An 18,430-nucleotide genomic window follows, 5' to 3' on the forward strand; every position below is an offset into this window, starting at 1 on the left:
ATGTTAAGCCAAAAGAGCTAGAACCCATTAAGACCAACAAGTACCAATTTCTAGACAAATCCGCGAAGAAATGTGGTAAAAACCATTAAAATGCCGAATATCGGGAGGTACCGTTATATGGGGGCTATACCAAATCGTAGACCTATACATGCAATGTTACGCTAAAGGAGCTAGAACCCATTATGACCTACAAATACCAATTTTCAGACAAATCCCTGAAAAAATGTGGCAAAAATCATAAAAATACCAAATATCGGGAGGTACCGTTATATGGGGACTATACCAAATCATGGACCCATACATGCAATGTTTCGCCACCGGAGCTGGAACCCATTATGACCAACAAATACCAATTTTGAGACAAATCCGTGAAAAAATGTGGCAAAAAAACTAAAATACCGAATATCGGGAGGTACCTTTATATGGCGGCTATACCACAACGTAGACCTATAATTACAATTATTCGCCACACGAACTGGGACCCATTATGATCTACAACTACCAATTTTCAGAGAAATTCGTAAAAAAATGTGTCAAAAATCATCAAAATACCGAATATCAGGAGGTACCGTTATATGGGGACTATACCAAATCATGGACCTATACATGCAATGTTTTGCCACAAGCTCAGGGACCCGTTATGGCCTACAAATACCAATTTCCAGAGAAATCCGTGAAAAAATGTGGCATAAATCATCAAAATACCGAATATCGGGAGGTACCGTTATATGGGGACTACACCAGAACGTGGACCGATATATCTCATTTTCAATACCAACCATCCTAGATACAATGTAAATAGCTCTGCTAAATTTTGGCGCTCTACGTCAAATAATGTTGGCTGTATCGTGATTTCAACAGACAGACAGACGGAGATCGTTAAATCGACTTAGAATTTTATGCTGATTATGAATATATATACTTTATGGGGTCTAAGACGAATATTTAAGGATGTTACAAACGGAATGACAAAGTTAATATACCCTCCTTTCCAAGGTGGAGGGTATATAAAGTACAAGAACATACATCGCAACAGAAATAAAATACATCAAAAGAGCTAAACTTGCCAAAGAGGTCAGCTGAAAATGTGCACCAGAACTCAAGCGCCGGCCATGGTGATAGTGTGGGCCGCCATAACAGCCGATGGTCGCTCTCCGCTCGTATTAATCGACCGTGGCATCAAAATAAATGCCGAATATTATAGGGAAAATATTCTGGAGGGTGTATTAAAGCCTTGGGCACGCAAACATTTTGGCCGCAGACCTTGGACATTCCAACAGGACTCAGCACCATTGCATTGTGCTGAGTCCTGTTGGAATAGTTAATAGTTAGAAATATAGATGGCAGTCGGGCGTGTTCACTCTGAATCGCCGCATTCATTATTTGGAATGCTATATATATATAATTTTGATTTTATTATGAATTATTTTTGGAATGCTGGTAATGCAGATGTATGGATGAATCAAAGTGGCACTTGCGCCTAACGAATTTCTCATGGGTAATGAATAAACTACCTGATATGTTTGCTGGTTCCACTCATCCACAAATAATACATTGTTGTTTAAAATTATTATTAAGTGTCATGATTCGCCTTCTATTCATATATATAAATGTGTGTGTGTGTTTGTAATTACTTTATATGTCTTTGTCATTCAAGAATAAATTATTGCTAACTACAATTTAATTATGATTTTATGGTACGTTCGTTGTAGCGCCCTGTGTTTGGAGAAATGATTTGAGGTGAAGTTTGTCATCTCAAGTCATTGCGGGAAATCCATTTTCTTAATTATCGCAAATTGAATCCCAACCCTCTTGTCGTATATTCCAAAATGTTGGCCGGCGGTACCCCCAGGAATAAATATTACATTTACATTTAACTGGAGCAAATTAAAATATGGATGTGTTGAGTTACTGCTAGTTGGTAGTTGTCGGAGAGAGAGGAAGGGAGAGAATATGGGAGAGGCACAGAATACACAACAAAAACCACATATAGCTCGATTAACCATTATAAATATAAAAACCAGTAAAGAAAGGCCAAAAATAGGACGGGGTCGAATTTGTGATACCCTACACCTGAGCATATATTCATCCAAGTGAATCCTATTTGACCTGATAATACACTTTTTAGTCAGAATGACATGGGCAGACTTATAGACGGACATGCATAGATCGAATGTTTTTCTATGCAGATCATCAAAATAAAATATGGGTCTAACTCGCTTCATTCTCTATGTTACAAACAAATGCACAAAAAGTTGGTTTGATATATGGAAGTAAGTGCTAAGTGTGCGAACTGTACTAATTTATATTGGGAACAATTTTGTTTAGGGTGAACGGATGAAAATGGAATTTTGAAATTTTGCCATTGGAGTCCCTGTTGGTGGTTGGTTTTTGATTAGGAGGTGGTTTTGGAATGGACACTACAGGGTGATATTAAAATACCAACTTCGGACTGCTGTCATTTCTAAGCCACACGTCCGATAGCTGTTAAAATTATTCCAGTGACAGCTCATTATGTTGTTTACAGGCGTACGAAAGCATTTTGGTAAGAATTTTCCAGTAATGCGTGATGGAATTCAAGCTTGATAGTGTGATTTCTTTACATTTGGCTGAAGAACTACAAGTGGCTATCTTCAGTGCACTCCAGCATTTAAATGTGAATAAATCTTTTGTGTCTCGTACCATCGTTCGCTACCGTGATAGTGGTAGCGAAGCCCGACGTCAAGGAAGTGGACGGAAGAAAACAGCAACATCAGCAGAAATGGTTCGAAAAGTAAATAAGAGACTTGATCGAAAATGAGAAATTCCAAAAATTTCAATGGCCTTACCCCGAGCAAGAGCTCACACCGCAACAGAAAGAAAATAGACTCAAAAGAGCTAAAGAGTTGCTTCCGAAAGTGGTGAACTGCCAAGTTTTGGTTTCTCCGATGAGAAAACATTCGTTGTCCAGCAGTTTGTAAACAAACAAAATGATCGTGTTTACTTGCCAAAGAGGTCAGCTGAAAATGTGCACCTTCAGTTGGCCACCACAACTCAAGCGCCGGCCATGGTTATGATGTGGGTCGCCATAACAGCCGATGGTCGCTCTCCGCTCGTATTAATCGACCGTGGCATCAGAATAAATGCCGAATATTATCGCAAAATAATTATGGACGGTGTAAAAGCCTTGGGCACGGAAACGTTTTGGCCACCCACGTTGGACATTCCAAAAGGACTCAGAATAGTTACAAAATGAGGTTCATCGCTTCTTTTCCAACGAACTGTGGCCACCAAAATCTCCAGATACCAACCCGTTGAACTATTGTGTCTGGAGTATTTTGGAAAGCAAGGTTGGAGCTAAAAAATAACAAATTGTCGATCACCTCAAGCAAGCGCTTCGCCGGGAAGGGGTATCACACGACAGTAGACTGCAATCTTTTCAAGTTAAACCGCATTATTTTTGCTATGGGAAAGATTCTTCCGTAATAATCGTAGCCTCTAATAAATTGTTGTGCAATTTTTTTACCGTTAGACTAGTACCACAGCGAAGACGTTGGGGGCCTAGGTTCCTTAATAAAATAATATCTGAGTCTGAACCCCTTTTAATATAAGTAGACATCATTTATTTTCATATCAAATTCCGACCCATAATTGGTGCATTTATTTACGGATTTCATTGATGTTGGGGAAATATAACGTGCATCGAATACATAAAGTCGACCGAAAATATCATTGAAATTGGGAATACACATGAACATCCGAAAATATACATGGGAACTATATCCAAATCTGAACCGATTTCAATATAATTGGGAAAATAATTTGTTAGACTAAATTTCATCACACATTCCAAATTTCATTGAAATTTGACATGTACAGCGCGTTTGGCACGAATTATTTTCAGTTGACCTCTTTGACAAGTAAACACGATCATTTGGTTTGTTTACAAACTGCTGGACAACGAATGTTTTCTCATCGGAGAAAACCAAATTCGTCAGTTCACCACTTTTGGCCAAGCGAAGCAACTCTTTAGCTCCTTTGAGTCTATTTTCGTTCTGTTGCGGTGTAAGTTCTTGCATTTTTTGGAATTTCTTTTCTCAATATTTGCCGAATGGAATATTTCGATACGTTCAGCTCACGAACCATTTTTCGGCCACTGCAACGCGGGTTTCGAGTCTCGGGTCTCTTCTTTACTTTTCGAACCATTTCTGCTAATGTTGCTATTTTCTTCCATCCGCTTCCTTGCGATGGTACGAAACACAAAAGATTTATTCACATTTAAATACTCGAGCGCTATAACTGATAGCTGATAGCCACTTGTGGTTTTCCAGCCAACTATAAAGAAATCACACTATCACGTTCGAAATCCATCTCGAATTACTTTTTTTCTGGAAAATTGTCACCAAAATGCTTTTGTACGCTTGTAAACAATATAATGAGCTGTCATTGGAATAATTTTAACAGCTGTCGGACGAGTGGCTTAGAAATGACAGCAGCCTGAAGTTGCTTGCAGTTTTTTCATCTCACCCTGTATTCTGGATCAGCGTAAAATTCTAAAACGATTTAGCGATGCCCCTCTGTCTGTCCGTTTGTCTGTTTCAATCACGCTATCTTGCGAAAGAATTGAGATAGAGGGATATATTTTGCTCGTAAATTGGCCATGTCGGTCTATGTTTCCGTATAGCACCTATATATTGGTACCTCTCAATATTCGGTATTTTGATGATTTTAGCGACAAATTTCATATTTTAAGATCTTAATGGGTACTACAGCCTATGACAAAAAAAATAATTATACAGGTCCACGTCTTCGTATAGCCCCTGTATAACGGTTTTCATTTCAACGGTATTTTTCGGAATTTTTTAACATTTTTCTAGTTCCTTACAAATGGTGGTGCGTATTATTTTTATACCCTACACCACAAGGTGGTCAGGGTATTATGTCTTTGTGCATTTGTTTGTAACAGGCAAAAGGAAACGAGATAGACCCATAGTTCCTTTTGATGATCTGCATAGAATCACATTCTGAGTTGATTTATGCATGTCAGTCCGTCCGTCCGTCTGTCCATGTATTCTTGTGAACAAAATGCAGGTCGCATTTATTATCCGATTGAGATGAAATTTTGCAAACAACATTTTTTTGCCCCAAGGACGAACCCTATTGCAAATGGAGATAATCGGTAAAAATTTAGATATAGATCCCATATATATCTTCGTCCGATTTGCCTTTTATTGTGCACCAAACGTGTAATATCAGCCCGAATAGTGTGGAATTTTGCACATACAACCAAATTAGGCCTGAAAATATGTATGCCAAATTTTATCGAAATCGGTTCAGATATAGCTATAGCTCCCATATATATTGTTCATCCGATTTGTTATTTTTGTCCTCCGCAGCCATAATATGCACTCTGTAATAACAATATTTGGGGAAATATATCAAATGCAGCTCAGAAATACCTTTGCTAAATTTTATCGAGATCGGTTCAGATTTGGATATAGCTCCCATATATAACTTCGTCCGATTTACCTTTTATTGTGCACCAAACGTCTAATATTTGCCCAAATGGGATGGAATTTGGCACATACGACCGAATTTAGTCTAGAAGGTAGTATGCCAAATTTGGTGAAGATCGGTTCAGATATAGCTATAGCTCCCATATATATTGTTCATCCGATTTGTTGTATTTGTTACCTACAGCCGTAATATGCACTACGTAACAACGATATTCAGGGAAATATATCAAATACAGCTCAAAAATATCTTTGCCAAATTTTATCGAGATCGGTTCAGATTTGGATATAGTTCCCATATATATTTTTATCCGATTTCAAATTAATTTCGCACCAAATGGGCAATACAAGTCCGAATTTAAAAGATACAAATGCTTCGGCATATTTATTCCTTTGAATTTTAAATTATAATTACAATCATAGCGTGTATGATTGAATTCTCCCATAAAAACTTTTAATTATTAAGTGGAGCTCAACTAAATTAGCAAAGTGGTGTAGGGTATCATAAAATCGCCCCGCCCGACTTTAGGCCTTTTTTTTTTTTTTTTTTTTAAATATGTTTTTTCTTTTTTGATTTTTCCCTAATGTATTGTGTGACCATTTTAGGTCTTGGGACATCCAATCTAATGTTGTATAACCCTCATGTCAGAGAAAAAAAAAACGATCTACTGGATTCCTTTTCAATTTGCTCTTCACTTCTTTATTGGGATATAGAATTTAAAATTAAAATCCTTTGGTAGAAGAGGTCAACAGGGAGTTGTTGGATACAAAAACGTAAACAGTAGAACCTATTTTACCAATCATTTTCGCTCTTAATTCTATAATAATCCCACTCAATGAATACTTCCGACAAAAAGGATTCTCAAAAAAAAAAAAAAAAAAAAAAAACAAAATGATTGGCAACTATCCATAGTAACACTGCGAAGGTTTCACTGTCCCAGAAAAAAAAAACAAGATTCCCACTTAAAACCCTGTTTTCATATTACCTTTGGTATTATATTCTGAAAATGTACTTTGAGTAAATTTTAAATAACAACTTGTGTTTTGTGTGAATTTTGCAACGAAATTATTTATTTATTCATCAAATTTAACAAGACATTTACAAATTTAAAACATGATTTTCTACGCATTAACCTCCTTTACGTCACTTTGGTACTCATCGACAGGGTACTATGAAATTGTATCGAATCGTCACAATTTCCTTTGACAGTTTTTCCCAAGAATCTGCAAAGAGGACATTTGTTTTAGTTTTATATGCATATGAATATGAAATTAGTACTTTTTACATTCGACTTACTTGGCTTTAAGAAGTGACGTCACCTTACGTCTCATAACAAATAAAATGAATATGAGAACACCTTGAATGGCATTACAGAAATCTGTCAAAACAAAAAACATATCGAATTGTGGGTAGTTGCGTACACAGAACGACAGAATGTCCATTATCCAGGTTATACCCATTAAAAGGAAGAGGCGAACTAATATAACAACACTGAAAGATTTGCATGGGTTATTTAAAAAAAAATATTTTTGGAGTTCTTAAAAAACATGTTTAACCGTTCTACAGATCGATCTGCTATAAGTCCCAGAATACATCACAACTCGAGATCATCCTTAATGGCCGGGAATTTATAATTACTAAAATACACATATATGGGTTTATGCAAAAATTCTCCTAAGTAATTATCTCAGGTTTCTGGTTGAGATAAATATTTAGATATAGCAAGTTCTTAAGAGTCGCTGACTTGTTTCGCAAGTTATGACAGATAAAAGTATGGAAATTGTGACCCTACCAGAAAGGGGTTCGCAGATATATATCACCTTCAGATGCTTATTTCGCTTTCTTTGAGCGTTTTGTTTCCCAAAATCTTGAACCCTATGTGGGGGAGGTACCAGAAGAAATGTCTGCTCTAATGTCTCTACCATCTCCACAACAAATCTTGTGTTGGTCTTGCGAAGTCTGAATGGAACTGGATGTTAATTTCGCCTTTTATGAACTTCATGGATATTAAAAATGTTGAATTTTTGTGGTAAACGTACCAGAAGGAGTGGACAGATATATTCCATCTTCACACCAGACCTTGGGTTAATAAAATATTGTGATTTGAAGACAATGGGACTCTTATATCACATTTTATAAAAGTTGTAATTATTCAAAATTTTGAGTGTTTTGGGGGGAGGTGGTGGGGTGGTTTATTTGATGGAGTGGACCGACATTGTCCATTTTCACTTAGGACTGATACATATATCAGGATTTGCAAAGATGGAGCAAAATCGGATTAGCCTTGTACTTTCTGCGCAGGATTTTTTTTTTTTTTTTTGAAAATATCGATCTTTTGTGGTGGAGGAAGGAAGAAGGAGTGGACCGATATTGCTCATCTCCGAACTCGATCTAAGTTTGATAATAATATTATGATATACCAAGTTTGGACCGAATTGAATACTCCCGTGTGAATACTATCGTGTGCACATGCCAGACAGGCTGATGGACGGACATCGCTAGATCGACCATAAATGTCCTGCAACGGTTATTTCGATGAGGCTCGTTTTGACCGCATCAAATTACTGAGGGTAGTCATATGACTGAGGTTATAAATTAGAGATAATTTTCGGTGTTTTTTTTTTTTTTTTTTTTTTGAAACGTCGATGATTTTACTTGCTACGATCCCGTATAAAGGATGTTATCAACTATATTAAAAAGGACCAAAAAATACCCCTTTATTGACCGGCCTGAGGGTTTCAACTTTCGGCCAAATTATTCCACATATTTTTATCCACAATATTGCGACGGACACTATATACTATGAATTCCCAGAAATCTTAATCCGAAAATTTCCAAAAGTATGAAAGAGAGGGGAACTTGCCCGATGTAAACTTTCAAAACGTCGATACACAGGTTTTTTTTACATCTACTTTCATAATCGACTTGATTATCCCCGTTATTGTTTTTTGGGTCGCACAGTGTTATCTGTCGGAGAAGGTGGTACCGCTTACGAACTCCAAATACCAAGAATAATGCAATTTTGTAAAATATATTAATAAAATCATAAAAATACCGAATTTTGTGTTGGTCTTGCGAAGTTTGAATGGAACTGAATGTTAATTTCGCCTTTTATGAACTTCATGGATATTAAAAATGTTGACCAAGAATATTGAAATTTTGTAAAAAAATATAAATAAAATCATAAAAATACCGATTTTCGTGAGGTACCGTTATATGGGGGCTATACAATGACGTGGAACTGTACGTATAATTTTCTGTCATAGCAGGAAGTACCCATTGCGAAGTTCAAAAATACCAAATCCAAAAAAACAATCCAGTTGAAAACTGAAACAAATCATCAACATACAGAATATCTAAAGATACAGATATCTGTCGGGTTTATACTAAAACTTATATTAACTTTGGTCTCTTTGGACCAAATCCGTTTTAGGACATTTACATTCGATCTAGCGATGTCCGTCCGTCCGTCTATCTGGCTGGTGCGCATGATAACTCTCGAAGAGAGTATTCGATTTGATCCAAGTTTGGTACATTGTAATATTATTGTCAAACTAATGTCGAGTTCGGAGATGGGCAATATCGTTCCCCTCCTTCTGGTACCTCCCTCAAAAAATGTCAAAATTTTCAAAAAAAAAATTGATATACTGCACAGAAAGTGAAAGAATTATTCGATTTTGCTCCAACTTTGCGAGTTCTTATATTTGCATCAGTGCCAGGTCAGGTGCGAAAATATACAATATCGGACCACTCCATCAAGTACACCCCCACAACGGGTCAACATTTTGAATAATTATAACTCTTATAAAATGTGATGTAAGAGTCATTTGTTCAAATTACACACAACACACTATGTTTTTACTAACCCTAGGTGTTGTGCGAAGGTGGAGTATATCGGTCCACACCTTCTGGTACCTTCCCCACAATAGATCAAAATTTTCAAAAAAAAAAAATAATTATTTTACTGCACAGCAAGAAAAAAGATAATCCGATATTGCTCCAACTTTGTAAATCCTAATATTTGCATCACGCTAGGTCAGTTGAGAAAATATATGTCGGTATACTCTATCAAGTACCTCCCCCACAAAGGGTCAAAATTGTGAAATGTTATAACTCTTGTAAAATGTCCGATTGACTTAAAATTGCATACAATACAATATTGTTGTTAACCCAAGGCCAAATTTTAAGATGGTATATATTGGTCCACTCCTCCTGGTAAATATTCATCAAGCTCATAAAATCCGAGTCCATTCAGACTTGGAACATCTCAATACGAACATCAAAACAAGATCTGTTATAGAGATGATAGAGATCGGACAATACCTTCTGGTACCTTCCCCACATAGGGTTCAAGATTTAGGCTAAGGGTATATATCTGTTAGCAAAACCGACTGATACTGTATATATATATTTTTATACCCTTCAACACTATGTGTTGGGTGTATTATAAGTTTGATTGGGCCAGAATTTATGTAACACCTCGAAATATTGGTTTCCCATATAGGAAAATATATATGGATCTTCCTAGCTCGCCGAGCTGAGTCGATCTAGATATGTATGTCCGTCCGTCCGTCTGTCCGTCTCCATGTTAATTTGTAATCACGCTACAGGTCGCAATTATGGCCCGATTCTTACGAAGTTTTGCACGAAGGTGGGGTTAGGGTCAGAATAGAAGCCTATTTCTTTTGGAGATGATCGCCAAATGTTTAGGGGTTGAAATGGACCAAATACTGAAAAAATGTCGGATTTGCAGTAACTATACAGGTCGCAAATATAGACTGCATGTAGCTAGAGTTTGGGGCGGGGAAGAAGCCTACCAATTTGGGTGGTCATCGGATAATATTTAGCGGGTAAAATAGACCATATCTTTTGTGTTGAAAAAATTCAATATTTTTCATTAAACCGCGAATATTTTAAGTCCTGTCGAAATCACAAAGCCATGACAAGGTTACTTCTGATCTTTACATTGATGTTAACATCCAAGAAATCAGATATATAGCAAAATATGTGCGATATATATGTCTATCAAAGAAGATATGCTTCAAAGATATCTTATATGTTGAGAACGGCTGAACTGATTTCGACAGTTCTCATTAATTCAGAATGGCCTCTTGTTAGGAAAGAAAAAACATCTAAAAATCTTGTGGAATTCTTTCGAGTATCTCGCCTATATAAACTGTATCGTTTATTATAGTGTTGTAGGGAATTCAACGGCCGGCCCCGCTCGACTGTAGCCTTTGCTTACTTGTTTTAATTTCAATCAATCAATCTTCCTCAATACTAACTTTTACGATTCCGTTTAGCTAAAGTGTATTACCAGGTTTGGAGATCCTGATGGTCCGTGAAATATATAATCTAAATAATAAAGTCCTAATGGCATTTGGAAAATATTCGAAAACATGCCACGAAACAGAAATCCTTGAAAAATGATTCCAAAATCCCAGGTTTATCTTTACAAACATTCTAAAGAAGCAGATTTTGTGGCCTTCACTTTTCTTAGAAGAATACTCTCAAATGGTTTGACAATCCTTCCAAACATTTTTTCAAAGGTAAAGGTTTTGTGGCTCTGATAGTTCTTAAAATATACTCTTTTTAATCCTGCTTATAGAGCTCGAATGGTCCTGATAAATTATCTAAAAAATCAGGTTTTCTGGGCCTGAATATTCTGGGACCAAAATCCTTCAATCATAATTTTTATAAACCAGGTTTTGTTGTCTTGTTCCTTGGAGAAAATTCTTATAAATCCATGTTTGGTGCCCTTGATGATCCTTAAAAATATATTACATTTTAAAAAATCCACGCTTCCCAGTTTGACTCTGAAAAATATATTTTTAAAATCCACGTTTTTAAAATCTTTTTTCTTAAAAATATAGTAATACCCATAGTATAGGGCTCGCGTCCCCAGGCCTGTATCGCTAGCAAAATCAAAATGGTGTTTTTTATACCCTACACCACAATGTGGTCAGGGTATTATGTCTTTGTGCATTTGTTTGTAACAGGCAAAAGGAAACGAGATAGACCCATAGTTCCTTTTGATGATCTGCGTAGAATCACTTTCTGAGTTGATTTATGCATGTCAGTCCGTCCGTCTGTCCATGTATTCTTGTGAACAAAATGCAGGTCGCATTTATTATCCGATTGAGATGAAATTTTGCACAGATCATTTGTTTGGCCCAAGGACGAACCCTATTGAAATTGGAAATAATCGGTCAAAATTTAGACATAGCTCCCATATATATCTTCGTCCGATTTGCCTTTTATTGTGCACCAAACGTGTAGTATCAGCCCGAATTGTATGGAATTTTGCGCATACACCCAAATTAGCCCTGAAAATATGTATGCCAAATTTGATCGAAATCGGTTCAGTTATAGCTATAGCTCCCATATATATTTTTCATCCGATTTGTTATTTTTGTCCTCCGCAGCCGTAATATGCACTCTGTAACAACAATATTTGGGGAAATATATCAAATACAGCTCAGATATACATTTGCTAAATTTTATCGAGATCGGTTCAGATTTGGATATAGATCCCATATATAACTTCGTCCGATTTACCTTTTATTGTGCACCAAACGTCAAATATTTGTCCAAATAGGATGGAATTTGGCACTTATGACCGAATTGAGTCTAGAAGCTAGTATGTCAAATTTGATGAAGATCTGTTCTGATATAGCTATAGATCCTATATATATTGTTCATCCGATTTGTTGTATTTGTTACCTACAGCCGTAATATGCACTCCGTAACAACGATATTCAGGGGAATATATCAAATACAGCTCTAAAATATCTTTGCCAATTTTTATCGAGATCGGTTCAGATTTGGATATAGTTCCCATATATATCTTTATCTGATTTCAAATTAATTTTGCACCAAATGGGCAATACAAGTCCGAATTTAAAAGATACAAATGCTTCGGCATATTTAGTCCTTTGAATTTTAAATTATAATTATAATCATAGCGTGTATGATTGAATTCTCCCATAAAATCTTTTAATTATTATGTGGAGCTCAACTAAATTAGCAAAGTGGTGTAGGGTATCATAAAATCGGCCCCGCCCGACTTTAGGATTTTCTTTACTGGTTTTTTCAATTAGTTGCAATTGGTAACAATACTTTCCTTTTCTTTCTACTTACTTTTCCTGGAAAAAACTCTGTTTTTGTATCTTCGTAATAGAATCGCAGCGCATTCGATACATTTTCATGGTCACGTAGACAAATGTGATTGCACTAAAGATCAAAATGATCGTGTTTGGTCCATAGAAATACAAGGCAGCTGACCATTTTCTGGCTGTTGCATAGAATATTTAAAACGTAATTTGAAATAAATATCTCGAATCCAGGATAGCTTTGCTCTTTTTTTTATCATACTTACTATCAAGCCAACAGACTTTAATACCAATACCGGGCTTATATAAATCATCAACATAATCCGATAACTGTGTCCATACGACAATAGCTGTCATAAGGGCGGATAAGCCCCATGCATACATTGAATAGATCTTGAAACGGCGCAAACATCGACTGGTACAGAATTCATATGATTGGGCTTTGAAATTATACCATAGCTCAAAACACAAAACGCTGATCCAAACAAAGGCTGCCATGAGGAAGTAATAGCCGATATAACCTAGAAATGAAGACATAACTACATTTACCAACACATTTACCACGTAATTTGTTGTAATTACCAATTATGCTGCATGAAACAAAATCAAATCGTGCCTGGGTTATATTAATCAGAGATATAATTAAATAGCCCACAGTCAGAGAAAGTAGATAGCAAATCAATATCTTATTCTTCAAATTTTCCCTGAGTTCCTTCAACAGCAAATGAACGGCAATTGTTGGTACTAGAAATGACACCGATAACAGCATTCCTGTCGAAATTCGTTTAAAACAGTGTTTAGAGATTGAGCCACAATAAAAACAAACACTTACTTACCATAGGTATTCAGAATTGTTGAAAATTGAACTTCAGACTTCATTGGACAGCTCATCGGCATAAAAACATTTAAATTTAAGGAATCATCCCATTTTGGCGTTAGACAATAACTAACCGTGTCTAAGTGCGCATCATAATTGGAGATCATAAGAGTACCGTCCTAAAGAAAAGTTAAAATTATGCTTTTGCATTTCTAAAACAATAACAACCAGTAAAGAAAGTCCTAAAGTCGGGCGGGGCCGATTTTATGATACCCTACACCACTTTGCTAATTTAGTTGAGCTCCACTTAATAATTAAAAGTTTTTATGGGAGAATTCAATCATACACGCTATGATTATAATTATAATTTAAAATTCAAAGGACTAAATATGCCGAAGCATTTGTATCTTTTAAATTCGGACTTGTATTGCCCATTTGGTGCGAAATTAATTTGAAATCGAATAAAAATATGTATGGGAACTATATCCAAATCTGAACCGATCTCGATAAAATTTGGCAAAGATATTTCTGAGCTGTATTTGTTATATTTCCCTGAATATCGTTGTTACGGAGTGCATATTACGGCTGTGGGTAACAAATACAATAAATCGGATGAACAATATATATGGGAGCTATAACTATATCTGAACCGACCCTCAAATTTGGCATACTACCTTCTAGACAAATATTAGACGTTTGGCGCACAATAAATGGTAAATCGGACAAAGTTATATATGGGAGCTATATCCAAATCTGAACCGATCTCGATAAAATTTAGCAAAGGTATTTCTGAGCTGCATTTGATATATTTCCCCAAATATTGTTGTTACAGAGTGCATATTACGGCAGCGGAGGACAAAAATAACAAATCGGATGAACAATATATATGGGAGCTATAGCTATATCTGAACCGATTTCGATCAAATTTGGCATACTTATTTCGAGGCCTAATTTGGTTGTATGTGCAAAATTCCATACTATTCGGGCTGATATTACACGTTTAGTGCACAATAAAAGACAAATCGGACGAAGATATATATGGGAGCTATATCTAAATTTGTACCGATTATCTCCAATTTCAATAGGGTTCGTCTTTGGGCCAAACAAAAGATCTTTGCAAAATTTCATCTGGATCGGGCAATAAATGCGACCTGTACTTTGTTTACAAAAATACATGGACAGACGGACGGACAGACGGACGGACGGACATGCATAAATCGACTCTGAATGTGATTCTATGCAGATCATCAAAAGGAACTATGGGTCTATCTCGTTTCCTTCTGCCTGTTACAAACAAATGCACAAAGACATAATACCCTGACCACCTTGTGGTGTAGGGTATAAAAAAGCATTATTATGGCAATGTTGAATTCGGATAATGTTTTCCCCGTTGAATCTAAATTTTATCATTTAACTTTTCTTTTTCTCTCTCTCTCATGTTCTACTAAGAATCCAGCAGCAAAGAAAAGCTTAAGGACTTTTCATGGATGGATATACAATATTATACATAGAAGTAACGAAGGTCTTCTCATAAAAAACAAAGGCTTTTCTCATAGATACCTGGAGGGCCTTCTTAGAGAAGGCCCGAGGCTCTTCTCATAGAAGACCACAGGGTCAGCAAAGAAAAGCTTAAGGACTCTTCATAGATGGATAGCAATATATTCATAGAACGAAGGTCTTCTCAAAAAAACCAAAGGTTCTTCTCATAGAAACCTAGAGGGCCTTCTCAGAGAAGACCCGAGGGTCTTCCCATAAAAGACCAAAGGATCTTCTCAAAGAAGATAAGATAGAAGATCCGTGGGTCTTTTCTTCTCCAGAAGACCTGAGGATATTCTCATAGAATACCTATAGAAGACCAGTGGGTCTTTTCATAAAAACCTATAGGATCTTCCCATAGAAAACCAGAGAGTCTTCTCATAGAACACAAAAGGGTCTTCCCATAGAAGACCAAAGAGTCTTCGTATAAAATATAAAAGGGTCTTCCCATAGAAGACTAGAAGGTCTTCCCATAGAAGGCCGAATGGTCTTCTCATAGAAGGCCAAAGAGTCTTCCTACAGAAGACTAGAAAGTCTTCCCATAGAAGACTAGAAGGTCTTCCTATAGAAGACTAGGAGTTCTTCCTATAGAAGACTAGAATGTCTTCCTTTAGAAGACTAGAAGGTCTTCCTATAGAAGACTAGAAGGTCTTCCTATAGAAGACTTGAAGGTCTTCCCATAGAAGACTAAAAGGTCTTTCATAGAAGCCTAAATGGTCTTCTCATAAAAGATCACAGGGCGTTCCCATAGAAAATCTGAAGGTCTTCATATAGAAAAACAGTATATTTCCATAGAAAACCAGAGGGTCTTCTCCAAGAAGGACAGAGAGTCTTCTCATAGAATACCAAAGACTCTTCCCATAGTCTTCGCTTAAAAGACAAAAGTGTCTTCCCATAGAAGACTAGAAGGTCTTCCCATAGAAGGCCGAATGGTCTTCTCATAGAAGGCCAAAGAGTCTTCCTATAGGAGACTAGAAGGTCTTCCCTTCTTAAAGAAGATAAGTGGGTCTTCCCATAAAACTAGAGGGTCTTCTCCAGAAGACCTGAGGATATTCTCATAGAAAACCAGAGGGTATTCCTATAGAAGACCAGTGGGTCTTTTCATAAAAAACGTAGAGGATCTTCTCATAGAAAACCAGAGAGTCTTCTCATAGAACACCAAAGGGTCTTCCCATAGAAGACCAAAGAGTCTTCGTATAAAATATAAAAGGGTCTTCCCATAGAAGACTAGAAGGTCTTCCCATAGAAGGCCGAATGGTCTTCTCATAGTAGGCCAAAGAGTCTTCCAATAGAAGACTAGAAAATCTTTCCATATAAGACTAGAAGGTCTTCCTATAAAAGACTAGAAGGTCTTCCTATAGAAGACTAGAAGGTCTTCCCATAGAAGACTAGAAGGTCTTCCATAGAAGGCTAAATGGTCTTCTCATAGAAGACCACAGGGCGTTCCCATAGAATATCTGAGGGTCTCTTTATAGAAAAACAGTATCTTCCCATAGGAAAGCAGAGGGTCTTCTCCAAGAAGGCCAGAGAGTCTTCTCATAGAATACCAAAGACTCTTCCCATAAAAGACCAAAGAGTCTTCGCATAAAAGACAAAAGTGTCTTCCCATAGAAGACTAGAAGGTCTTCCCATAGAAGGCCGAATGATCTTCTCATAGAAGGCCAAAGAGTCTTCCTATAGAAGACTATAAGGTCTTCCCATAGAAGACTAGAAGGTCTTCCATAGAAGGCTGAATGGTCTTCTCTTAGAAGGCGAAACTACCTTCTCATAAAAGTTTAAGGGGCTTATCTTAGAAAGAGGAAGAGTCTCTTCATGGAGAGATCAAAAGAGCAGGTTGCCTTCTCCTACAAAAATGTCTTACGGAAGAACAGCTGGTTTTCTACTTCTGTCACATCCACGAGGACAAAGCTCTTCTTATCTTAAAGTAGCTCGAAGATCAGCTCATAAAAGGCGAGAAAATTATTGTATGTATGACCAACTTTACACTTTAACTGGTATTTCTGGTACAAAATATCAAGAAAAGGTTCCAATGCTATTAACAGATGGTCTGATGGTAGTTTATCAATCACCAAAATACGATGGATTTCACAAAGAGATGTCGCATACCAAGAGACCAAATGTTCTCCTATACATTAGAGAATTTAGAAAGGACCCTGCCTTATACAGAATCTTGGAGGCGTCTTCTAGTTCTTAACTATTTGTCATAGACGGGGAAAGATACATTCTTTTTTAAGAATCTCTTTTATTTCTCTCAATATTTCCAATGATAAGCTTGCTTGAAACTGCTGGCGCTATAAAAATAAACCTTATTGCTCATCTAAATTACTGTAACTGCAGCATCTGACTCACTACAACTTTATCCGACCGTTCAATTTTTTTTCCTGTGATTCAGCTTCCATCCGAACGTTATGACTTACCTCTAAAATGTCCCATGTGTCCAAATCGCTGGATAGAACTTTTGGCTTGTCACATGGCAGACCCACTTGATATGTAAATTTCTGAAACACATTTACCAACTTCTGTTCATAATCCTCGGCCATAATTGTCATTTCACTCGGCACATTTTGATATCGCGGAATTTCCATACAGCTCAATGAAGTTTCATTGTAGAATTCTCCAGGTTCACAACACAATTTGATACAATATTTTCCATGGTGCCTGGGACCGCATACACAAGCTCGAGGGTGACCAGGTACGGGACGCCGAATATCCAGAAATTCCAAGCGATACTCATAGATACTGACATTAGCTTTGGGTATTATAATATTTTGATAGCTATAGGAACCGTTGTCGTAGGGCATGTAGTTTGACAGATCCACCGTGTCGTTGAAAGGACATTTTTCTTTGCCCGTCCGTATTGCCAACGCCGAAGAAATCGCTAACAACAGCAATAAGAAAATTATGCGCGTCATTTATACGAGCCGTCGTTCACGCTGCAATGGTATTGATTTGACTGCAGGGAATTTAAAACAATAAATGTAGATTCAATGGTTAGGTATGCCGCAGAGAGGCGGAGAGTGAGTGGCTGAGTTGTAAACCACACATTGACTATAGGAGGGCACATTGGGTTATGTCAATGTTTTTTCATCAATAAAATGTGCCTTTGGTCCGACTTATATACCAAAATAATAGTGAACCGGAGGGTATACCATCCAGCACAGTGTCCCTTTTAGTACTGCTGTGAGGGAGAAAATAGTCCTCATTATTATGAGAATTTTTTTTTCTACAGAGAAGAAAATTCGATTCTCATTTCGTAAAGGGTATTTTTTCTATAAAAAATTTTCGATCCTCATTTTGCTGAGGCATTTTTTCTTTAGAAAAAAATCGATTCCTAATTTACGGAGACAATTTTTTTTTCCATAGAAAAAATCGATCCTCAGTTTACCGAGGCATTTTTATACCCTCCGCCATAGTATGGAGGGTATATTAAGTTTGTTATTCCGTTTGTAACATCTCGAATTGTACCTTTTTG

The 18,430-nt window shown here is 36.7% G+C and overlaps 2 protein-coding genes across 3 annotated transcripts in view; one reads left to right on the forward strand and one right to left on the reverse strand.

Annotated features, from left to right (window-relative positions):
* LOC101889113 (G-protein coupled receptor Mth2) overlaps positions 1–18,430 on the forward strand; it is a 361,585-nt gene that overhangs the window by 190,388 nt on the left and 152,767 nt on the right. The window lies entirely within an intron of this gene.
* Positions 6,540–17,932, reverse strand: LOC101894951 (G-protein coupled receptor Mth2). The gene is made up of 7 exons (XM_059126415.1): positions 17,376–17,932; positions 13,442–13,601; positions 13,188–13,376; positions 12,872–13,126; positions 12,634–12,787; positions 6,790–6,984; positions 6,540–6,716 (listed from the first exon to the last, which is right to left on the reverse strand). The coding sequence occupies exons 1-7, from the start codon at positions 17,868–17,870 to the stop codon at positions 6,632–6,634; spliced, it is 1,533 nt and encodes a 510-aa protein (XP_058982398.1). The 5' UTR covers positions 17,871–17,932; the 3' UTR covers positions 6,540–6,631.

Source organism: Musca domestica, unplaced genomic scaffold, assembly GCF_030504385.1.
Source record: "Musca domestica strain aabys unplaced genomic scaffold, Musca_domestica.polishedcontigs.V.1.1 38, whole genome shotgun sequence".
NCBI classification, from domain to species: Eukaryota; Metazoa; Arthropoda; class Insecta; order Diptera; family Muscidae; genus Musca; species Musca domestica.

Bases quoted from the DNA above. Each gene is read 5' to 3' on its own strand.
- LOC101894951 (XM_059126415.1), bottom strand. From the start codon at position 17,870: ATGACGCGCATAATTTTCTTATTGCTGTTGTTAGCGATTTCTTCGGCG. The intron at 13,127-13,187 runs GTAATTACAACA...CTTCATTTCTAG, and splicing joins TGTTTCATGCAGCATAATTG to GTTATATCGGCTATTACTTC. The intron at 6,717-6,789 runs GTAAGTCGAATG...TCCTCTTTGCAG, and splicing joins ACGTCACTTCTTAAAGCCAA to ATTCTTGGGAAAAACTGTCA.